This window comes from Spinacia oleracea, chromosome 6, assembly GCF_020520425.1.
Source record: "Spinacia oleracea cultivar Varoflay chromosome 6, BTI_SOV_V1, whole genome shotgun sequence".
Lineage (NCBI taxonomy): Eukaryota > Viridiplantae > Streptophyta > Magnoliopsida > Caryophyllales > Amaranthaceae > Spinacia > Spinacia oleracea.
This window is the reverse complement of record NC_079492.1, coordinates 4,749,651-4,760,426: the sequence shown is the minus strand read 5'-3', so window position 1 is coordinate 4,760,426 and position 10,776 is coordinate 4,749,651. Positions and strand designations below refer to the sequence as shown.

General features: G+C 37.2%; 1 protein-coding gene across 1 annotated transcript; it reads right to left on the bottom strand.

Annotated features, from left to right (window-relative positions):
• Window positions 1-1,112: 1,112 nt before the first annotated feature.
• Window positions 1,113-3,475, bottom strand: LOC110779942 (replication protein A 70 kDa DNA-binding subunit B-like). Its single transcript, XM_056831850.1, has 11 exons — window positions 3,316-3,475; window positions 2,960-3,226; window positions 2,746-2,842; window positions 2,525-2,652; window positions 2,363-2,447; window positions 2,159-2,288; window positions 1,877-2,037; window positions 1,660-1,780; window positions 1,360-1,458; window positions 1,225-1,287; window positions 1,113-1,133 (listed from the first exon to the last, which is right to left on the bottom strand). Exons 1-11 carry the CDS (start codon window positions 3,473-3,475, stop codon window positions 1,113-1,115), a joined length of 1,332 nt encoding a protein of 443 aa, XP_056687828.1.
• Between the last annotated feature and the right edge of the window lie 7,301 nt (window positions 3,476-10,776).

Sequence of the window (10,776 nt, the reverse complement as noted above, 5' to 3'; positions counted from 1 at the left end):
TTAATCGAATTAAACATAAAAATTAACCAAATTCAATAATTAATATACAAAAATTCCGAAAATTAGTTAAAAAATTACCAAAAAATTTCGGCTATTGTATAAAAATTAGGGGATAATCAGTAGATTTATTCAACAAATTAAAAATCAAATCTTTAATTGTTAACAAATTATTTCCATGATTAATCTTATTAACCATTAAATAATTTTAAATCTGACGAATTTAATTTTAAAAAATCCGAAAATTTTTATGTGATATTAACTGTTAATTTCGACCTTGTGATAAAAATTTCGGAATTTTATAAATTTATTTTAAGCAAAAATTAATTAAATCACGATTTAATGATTCCAATCAATTAATATCATATATTAATTGTGCAAATTCAAGCCATAAATAAATCTTCCCTTAATTGAATCAAAATAATAATGTTGCATACAATCATGATCATAAAATATTATGCAAGAGGCTAAAACTGATACCACTGTAGGAACATATAGATGCATAAAGCGGAATTTCAGGAAACAATTTCCTAACATCTATCACAGGATCTCATGCATAACAATAGTATAGAGATCAGATTAAGTCGAAAGAATAATCACCTTTGAAGCGTGTTCTACCGTTCGTATGCAAGCTTCGAAGATCTTAGAGCCCCACTTGTTGCTCCTCTACTCAGTCCACAAGCACGAATTGAATCCCACGTATGCTAGTACGGAAGAGAACGATCACAATTTGTCTCTTGCTTTGTTTGGGATGTACGGCGTTTAGAGAATTAGAATTAGGGTTTTTGTGTTTTCCTTTTGTCAGATATTGAATGAACGTGATTTCTAAATCCCCGACATTATAACTATTATAATGTGAGAGTTTTAGGTTAACACAAAACCAAAGCCCGACATTCTTCCCTTAACAGACCGGTTGCCATCGGGCCTTTTGGGCCCATTCCAATTAATGCTTATATGTGTGACCTTATAGGATTAATATATTTTAGTTGTAGGTCCAATCAATATTGTCCTGCTAATCACATTTATTCTCTAGCAAGCAAATATGATTACTAAAATAATTAACTTATTATCTTCATAATTAATTACTATTTATATTTAGTAATTGCCGGAAATGTCTAAGGACATAATTCCTTCACCTACAACATTTTATGCATAAAAGGTTATAATTTATTTCATATATTTCTCACACTGTATAGTAAAAAGAACTACATAATTTATTTAACTTACAATTTCTTTCTCCGGTGGAGTTTTAATTGATTCATTTGAAGATACAACCTCCACATCATGTTCCTGACAAAATATAAGTATATTAAAATAAAATTAATAACAATATTTTAAATTTTTGTTAGTTATAGTAATTACCTCTATAATAGGATTGACCTCCATAAATTGTTTGATCAATTGCTCATCATCACTAATTTTAAGCACAGTGTATTTATCCCAGTCTTGTTCAAGATTGTACTTAGAAATTTGAATTTAAAACAAAAATCTTTTATTAAGAGCATATTGAGTTCTTCGGGAAATGAATCACTTTTATCATCCTAAAAAACAAAATATACAATGTAAGTGTATATTAGTAAAATCGGTAATATAAATATGATAATATAATAAAATAATATCTTACCCAAAATATATCTTATTTAAAATAAGTAAATAAATTACCTTGTGCGACTTATTTTTTAAATCCACTGCTGATATTTGAAGTATTTGAAAAATCTCTCGATCAAAAATGATAAAGGTTCCATATCCGTTGTCGTCTTCCACTGTTACGGTGACCTTATACCTATAAAAAAATGATTAGTTATTTATTAAATAATAAAATAATTTATAACTCATACAAAAAATAATTACACAATTATTATTGTTATAGAAAAGTAACCTTGGTGGTGCAGATTTAACATGTGAATCATACTTTGAGCACCAAAACTTTTCACCGCCTTCATAATCAACTTTCTTGTTACAAAGTTTGCATGAATTATAATACCATTTGGTTTCAGTTTCTATAGAAATAATGGACGCAAGTACCACACAAGAACATTCCTGCAAAATTTATAAAAAGAGTAACTTTTCATGCAATAACATTATTCTTAATTGTGATATTGTATAGAAATATATAACGTATATATAGTTGGTCTATATTTGTTAATTCATATTTTTTTACCTTATTTTGTTTGCATATCTCATCCAATTGTATACGTTCGGACAATACTAAAAACTCATCAGATATGGAATGCGAACTTTGACTTGACAAGTGAGTTAGTCTTGATGAATGACAATCTCCATCAGCAATACTAAAAAGAGAAAAAAATCACATTAAAGTAACAATTCAATATATGGTAAAATATGAGTATATCCTGAAAAATACCTTTTCTTGAACTCATTCATTTCGGGTATGTCTTCATTGACCAGTATTTTAGTTGCAAAAAGTGAATTTAAAATTGAAACTTCACCTACATCAAATACATTATTGTAATATAAAATGACATAATTGTAAGATGCAGTATCACTCCTTTACAACATTTATTACCTTTGAAAACCTTGATTTGAGCAAATTGAATAACAACAACAACGCGTCCATCATGACTTTCATCTTGTTTATAGGCAACCATTTGTTGAGCATACTTTCCCCATAATGCGCATTTTAATGTCTTATTGCTTTCGAAGAAAATATTAAAGAGATTGTCATATATAAATATAAATAAAATATAAAAATATCAATTTGGAAATTACGGTAATTAAATTGTTTACTTCATATCTTCAATTTCAAGTGGCAAAAACCAGATTGGGATGTTGGTGGTTGATTTATCTACCATATCACCGATTCCGGTAACTTCTCCAATTACATCTGTAAACATATAAATATGAAGATTAAATAATCAAACTAAATGGAACTATATGTGCGAAAAAAATTATATCCTTTCAAAAAATATATATGCGAAAAACACAAGTAAAAAAATCATACCAACTAAAATGGTGTCATCAATTTCATTTTGAAGTATTTTGTCAAAAGAGACAAGTTCCAAACCATGTAAGGAGAGTGCATCATCTCCACATTCTTTGACTATAGTCTTGTAAAAGAAATTAATTCTGTAGGTATGGATAGTTGGTCTATGTTTGCCCAAATTTGATTCAACTCCAAAATTAGCAATAATGCGCGAAGATCCTTCTTTCATAAGATTCTTAAATTTATCAGTAAGAGATTTTTTTATGATGGCTTGAATTTTAGACCCTGTGACAAAAAAAAAAAAAAATTTTTATGAGAATGATAATAAACAACCTCAAAACCTACAACCAAGATACGTTTCCATAAAAAATAACAGAAAAATACCTTTTCATCAACCAAGACCATTTCAATGGCCTTAATTTCAGTTTTGTTGTAGTAATCTGGTTTTTCCCAAATACGTATAATTTTGACCTTTATTTTCCAATTCTCCTTAAGCGGTGTTATATCACTAATCATATTCATTGAATGAGACATCTATAATCTATTAACTATGTTTTTATACTTTTGAATGTATGGTTATATAGTGTGTCTTAGATGACTTATATACTGATGGACTATTGATATATACGGAGAATGTCAATCAGTATAACCCTAAAATCCGTGATACGTGCACTCGTCTTTACTTAATAGCACGTATCCTTTCTCCTTAATATGCTTTTTTCCATTTATAAAGATATTTAGCTTGAAATTGGTATAATTATTGAAGTTTGTATTATATGTTAGTATATATATTTTATTCTCTAAATTTGTATTTTAGGTCAAAGACTTTATATGCGGTATTATGCGGTTGTATTGCCTAATTAATATAGTGAAGAAAGAATATGACAACATCAGTATATGTTTTTTTTTGGTGAAAGCAACGTCAGTATATGTGGTTGTATTGCCTAATTAGGGTAAATAAATATAGTGAAAGAATTAATCTATAACTACAGTATATTCCTAATTTTACATTGTAAATATTAAACGTGCAATTGAATGTAATATTTTCTCAATATTGATATATTCTCAAAATTTGTAATCTGCCGTATGTAACTTAATATTCTCGTAATCTGCCATAATAAGTTTGTGTACGTATATATTTCTATATTTTATTAATATAAGAATATTTTCAAAATTATGTACAAATCCTTAACATATAGTAAGAATATTTTTTCTCCCTTTTTTATTTGCCAGCAAATCTGATTTAGCATTTTTTAATATTAATTAATTAATTATAATTAGTTCATTAATTTAGGGGAAAAAAAAGGCGGCAAAATTTTTAATGTGAGCGCGACAAGTGTCAGGCTTGATTTTAGGGGCTTCTGTTTTAGTATAGCTATAGATAGATTCCTCACCGCAACTTAGAACAAACCTAACAAGATTGTTAACCATGAACTAAATTTTGTAATTTCCCCCTCCCCCCTAAAATTTCATGCGGCGGAAATACTAGTAGAGGAACCACCCAAGATCTTAAATGAAATTTGAGCATTTAATTTTGAAAAATGGTTATGAGAAATAACACGTGTATATGTCTTTTTTACTTTTTTTACAGTAGTATGTATGGGTGCCTAAAATATATGTAGGTACTAACTAGGTTGCACCAAAACGGATACGGACACGGACACGGACACAATACGGGTACGGGGATACGTCATCTTAAAAATGACGGACACGGGGACACGGAAAAAAATAATATTAAAATAATATAATATATCAAAGAAAATTAAAATAATTAATAAAATAATATGCAAAAAGTAATTAAATTTATCAACGACATTCAAATAAGAAAATAGAACTATACAACATAAAATGACACGAAAATCATCTCCTCTCACATCCCTCGTTTTTTTAATTCCCTTGTAATAATTTTCACTCCTCCTAAAAAGTAGACGGAGATTGTTGTGAATGAACATCAAGCCTTCATAAACATAAGATCAGATTCACATGATGGATGGAGTAACCACAAAGGAGACCGTAATTAATGTCATGGTGGCTTGTAAATCTGGTCTATGTTTATGAAGGTTGTTGATTGCTCAGGAGACCTTCGAGGGAATTGTAAAAAAGAGATAGCAATCTAAAATATTAATTAATATTGAAATAAGTGTTCAAGACTGTGAGGGGGGTCGAAAAAGCGCGAGGCTAATGCGTGACCTTGTCCCTCGTGGGTGTGACGATTCTTTTTATTCAATCAAGTGTAATTGGATTTCCTGTGAGTATACACCCAATTGACTAGTAATATAGGAGTCGCCATTCAGTTTTTAACGATAATGAGAAAAACTGACAAAACCCGGTTATCGTGACATAAAGGGAGTGCAATTATGTTTGACCACGACGGCCGTAGGTTCCCTTGTGATCCCTGGTGTGGGGATCTCTCAATATACACCCGCAAGGTAGAGATTGAGGGTTCGGGGGACTATAACTACCGAGAGGAGTAATTCGCTCGTCGATAACTCCAGAGGCAGGATATCCTTACTAGCTCAGCATAAATAATTGAAGGGACATGCGTTAACTATTAAACTAACCTGAGTTGATTTTAGCAATACGCAACATATAATACTAATTCGATCGTGATTATCTGATTTAAATAACATTAAGGGACCTAGCATGATAATCCGATTTCAAAAATATTATATTTGTTAGGCGTGATAGAACAATCAGATTAGGTTAGTTTAACAGTTCATAAAAAGGGTGAGGAAAGCAGTTAAATCATCGAAAAGGGACACATTACGACGCACCCTTGAGAGGTGCGTCACGGTTCTCAGAAATAACCACTTTGACTTTGCTATTTCTCCTTTTTATTTAACGAATCTCGATTATGGGACAGGATACGTTCTGTTCGATTTATGGATCGATTGCGACAGAACGCGTGAACAGTTTCGCAGCGAGAGGCTTAAGCTAAGGGGTTTAGAGTCAATACTCAGAATATATTATGTGTTGTTGTGTTCTTTCACGTCGAAACTAGGGTCTATTTATAGGGAAGAGTTTGTGGAAAGATAGAATTGCAGAGTTCTAATCCACAAAGAATTAGGAAAAGAGACGTACCCAGGTACTTTCAGCGCCCAGGCCTGGGCGCCGAAGATTTCGGCGCCCAGAGCCAGGCGTTGAAAATAGGGTATGGGCAGTTTTGTTTAGTCAGATTCGGATTCCTAAAATCCGTAGAGTTTGAGATTAATTCGAGTCTTTTAGCGCGTATCAATTTTGTGACGGAATGCGTCTGGGCCCGTTACGAACTCTAGGCTCGTTAGGATTTTAATTAATACGTAACTCTTATTTCCGAATCCTATTAGGAATAGGATCCTCGCGGTTTTCTATCTCATTTAGGATTTATGTTGGAGTGCAACACCTAATTCTGACAGGTTTCTATCTTTTATGATTTGCCACTTTTAGAAGCTACCTTTTACGGCAGTTACTATTTTAGCAGGTTTCCATAAATAGCAGGTTTCGGGTGAAATGAAATGGGGAATCGAGATTCGTTTATTTTATAGGAGATGCGTTGTCAAGTGGAGTTTTTATGCTTTCATCATCGAACCTTTCCCTTGCGGGAATGGGGACAAAAGTAGGTGTCTACAGTTAGCCCCCACTTTGACTGAGTCTTGGAGTAAGACGATGGTCAAAGTATTAGACGGAGTGCGTCACACAAGCCATGGTGTATGTGACCTGTTTTGCGAGGGTCTCACGAGCCCCCGAGTGATAACATTTGACTTAAGGGTCATCACTTGAAGTGTCGACATATCCCTCACGTGTCATTGGGATTTGTCAACTGATAGTATAGAAACTTCCTCACTTTGTCATTGGAAGGATCTAAAGATGCGTAGAAACTCCCTCACTTTGTCATTGGGAGTAACTACAGATGTTTTTGAAATTAAACCTGTAAAGTGTAATTGGGCCTGGCCAAGCCCAATCACGAGATAAAACGTTTTTAAAGATTCTCATTTTCAGGGCTAGCTAAACGAGAAAACCCCCTTGTTTTTATAGGACGTAAAACGAAGGAAAATCCAACACATCGTTCTTTTTTGGAAAAACGAAAAATCAATTCTTTAATTTTTGGAAAATGGGAAAACCAATCCTTTGATTATCGGAAAAAGGGAAAACCGATCCTTTGTTTTTCGGAAAAAGGGAAAACCGATCCTTTGATTTTCGGAAAAAGGGAAAACCGATAAAAGTTATCGCTGCAGCGACTAAGGACCTGCGCTGTTAGTGACGCAGACCCCGCCCGCTGAAGGTGGGCGAGCCTGTCCGCTAAGGGTGGACCCCCCGTCCGATAGAAGTGGACGAATCTGTTTTGATGTTTTTGAAAATAAGGACCTACGCGGTTTGTGACGTAGACCCCGCCGGCTGAAGATGGCGAGCCTGTCCGCTGAGGGTGGACCCCCCGTCCGATAGAAGTGGACGAATCTGTTTTGAATTTTTTTTTTTTTTTTGATAATAAGGACCTACGTGGTTTGCGCCGTAGACCCCGCCGGCTGAAGATGGCGAGCCTATTTTAAATTTGAAGACTTTTATTCTTCGAAAAACTGAGGACCTGCGCGGCTAGTGACGCAGACCTCGCCCGCTGAGGGTGGGCGAGCCCATTTTGAATTTCTTATTTTGCCTATGTAGAAGAGCCTTTGGTGATTACAACCTGTTGGTGGGTCGTAATATTTCCTGATTAGATGTGTCCTAAAAGTGGGTCCACATTGTGTATATTTTTGTTTAACGATATTTTATTTTATTATTATTATTATTTTTTTTTTTTTTCAAAATACCGTTTTTTCCTTTTTTGGGATAGAAATATCAAGATAGCGGATATCTTTACACAAGATAGGGGAGTACGCGTGCCCGACAGCGAATATTCGCTGTCTGGGAAGCATTTTCAGCGCCCAGGACTGGGCGCGAGAATTTCTAACGCCCAGAGCTGGGCGTTGAAAATGCGAAAGGGGGACTGGTCTTTAAATTCGCGGACCGTCTCCTTCCTTTCCCATTTCCACCATTTTCGCTCAAACTCTTCACTTCTCTCTACTGATCTTTGCTCGTTTCTTTCACTTTTCTTCACGAGTTCTACTCCAAATTACTTCCTAATCTTCCCAATGTAAGTAATTTTCAGTAATTTTGAGCTTTTCTGTCAATTTCAGTATTTTTGTCAAGTATTTTTGTGCATGAAATTGATTTGGGGGTTTTTGATTTTTTGCCCCTTTCCTTCAATTAGATAGTTGGAAATGTTCCACATAACATGTTAATTAGTTTGTGCATGTTGATTTTTGCAAGCATGTTGATTTTTGAATTTGGGCATTTTCATGCTAGCCCCCCTACGGATCTAGTATTTCCTTATAATGTAGGTGTTCTTGGTATATTGCTTGCGTTCCTCATAATTCATGAATGACAAATTATGGGAGAATTTTGATTTTGCTGGAGTTAATTTTTACTTAGGGAATTTTGCTGAGTATGAACTTAGTATCATGTTTTTAGGGAACAAAAATTGTATGACTCCATTTCATGAGTGAAACGCACTCTTTTTAGGGATCGGTATGAGTGCCGATTTTGTCAAAGGTATAATGCCTTGTTGTATTGTTGATCAGCATGTCTGACGAGTCGTTACCCCCTCCTGGTGGCCACGAGGTGCGTGGCATGACGCGTCAGTCGACTGGCCCGGGTCCCTTATGGGTGGGCCTTGAGCTTTACGATGGTCGTGATCTGCACTACGACCTAGAGCACCATGTGACTTCCCGCCTTCACGCGAGGAGAGAGACTACAGTTCGCGGCTATGGCGCAGCGACGAGTGAGACCATTTTTAGCTATCTGAGCTCGGACGCCCAGGCCTTGGTGAGGGCGAGCTCACTGTTTCCGGTGGTGGAGACTTTCTGGGAGATACTGCGGCTTAACATCTCCCTGTCCTTTCTACGGTCGTTCATGAGGTGGTGGTGGGATACCACCAACACCTTCCATTTTCCTTGGGGCGAGATGACGATCACTCCTGAGGACTATACAGCTTTGACGGGTTTGACCTTTACAGGGAACCCCGTTCGTCTGAGGTCGGACGGCCCATCGCCGATTGTTGCTGAAAGTACCAGGCTCCTGGGCTCGTGGATGGGTAGTAGGTTACCTTCGTACCAGCCCAGTGGGATACCTTTCGCTGACCTGATGTGGGCTTTGGAGCACGGGGTAGAGGAGTCGCCTTCGAGACAGGCTCGGCTGTTCTACCTCCATTTTATTACTTCCACTTTTCTATCGGGTCCGACTGACACCTTTGACCCGAGGTGGATAGGCATGGTGGAGGACGTGTCTACACTGGGTGACTATCGCTGGGGCGATTTCGGCTATGCGACGCTTGTCGGCCAGATGAGTTTGTCGGTGCGCGACTCGGACCCGAGTAGATGTCACTTTGTGATTACATTAGCGGGAGTGCCGCGTTTGATCGATGTATGTGCCTAGACTTTCTTTTGTTTTTCTCGCTTTTACCCGGCCTCTTTTTTTTTCAACGTTTTATTGCCCTTTTCTTTTTTGCAGCTGTGGGCCTTTGAGCACTTACCTTGGCTAGCTCCCCGAAAGGGGCAGAGGCCTTTGGAGTTCCCTGCCGGTCGCCGTTGGGGTTGGAAGAAGAAGCTGACAGTGCGTCCACCGCCCGATACCGTGTGGGATCTTATCCGGGACGGGAACCCTGAGCATGTACAGAATCTTATCCTCTATTTCTTTTATATTATTTTTTATGTGCGAGTTCTGACTGCGTCTGTACAAAAACAGGTGGTTTGGACCCCATGGCTCTCTTTTAGGGGTACCCATGCTTCGGTCAGGGATAGTTATGCCCTGAGCCAGATGCGGGTCTTGTTCGTTGGCCGCCGGGACCCTGTCTGGTACCTGGGAGAGCGGGTACGTATGCAGACGGTCGGGATTTTTTCGGTGCCCAGGCCTCCGCCTGGGACCATGCTGTCTACTCGCTCGATAGGCGAGTCGTGGAGGGTCCACTCGAGGACTGGTGTGCCGGCGACAGAGTTGGTGATAGAGGGAGCTAGCTATTACCAGTTTATCCAGGATTCTCTTCGTCTCCCAGAGCCTGGCGCTGTAAGTTGCCTCCTCTCTTTGTATTGATTTTAGTGTTTTCATGTTCGTGCCCATGTGTTTATGCCTACTGTGTTTTGTGCAGGAGGGTCCTGACCCTTTGTTGGGGGGATGGGTGCTTCCCGATGCTCGGATCTCTTATACCGGAGAGAGTGGATCCGAGCTTGTGGAGACTTTCTGTTAGGTTATGATTCATATGACAATTCATAAATCATGCGGAAAAACCATAAAGCCAGGAAAGCATATTATTTACACATAATCATTTAGCATAGTTTAGATGCATACTCTTTGTTGCGTGCCTTCCCTAGCTGCGCCCGAACCGAACAAGAACAAGTCTTTAGGACTCCAAGTGTCGTCCCTCCGTAGATAGTCCACAGCACGTCCGGATCCGCCTTAAGCTTGACCAACTAGGATCGCCCTTAAGGTACTTAGAATTTTCGGCACTTTATAGGCAATTGTATGACTGAATTTTGCTCTCAAAATCACTTTTGAATACTTGAATACTCGATATAAATTGTGAGCATTGATCACCTATTTATAGGGCATGAGTATCAGATATTAGAATCCTACTAGGAAACGATTTAGTGAATCTGAATTAATCTAAAATTCAATCACTTAATTTATCTAGTAGACTTAGGAATTTAATTTTATACGAATCCTAACCGATCAAGGTTTCGTACGTAAGCACAAACACTCACGCAGGCGCGGCAGCCCACGAGAGCGCCATGCGCGCGCGCGCGCGCTGAGCCCAGGCCCAGCAAGTG

What these genes read in the sequence shown, in the direction of transcription:
- LOC110779942 (XM_056831850.1), bottom strand. Translation starts at nt 3,475, where the DNA reads ATGTCTCATTCAATGAATATGATTAGTGATATAACACCGCTTAAGGAG. An exon ending in TGATGAAAAGGTATTTTTCT is followed by an intron (nt 3,227 to 3,315) that starts GTTATTTTTTAT and finishes TTTTTGTCACAG; the next exon opens with GGTCTAAAATTCAAGCCATC. An exon ending in CTCCACCGGAGAAAGAAATT is followed by an intron (nt 1,134 to 1,224) that starts GTAAGTTAAATA and finishes AAAATGTTGTAG; the next exon opens with GTGAAGGAATTATGTCCTTA.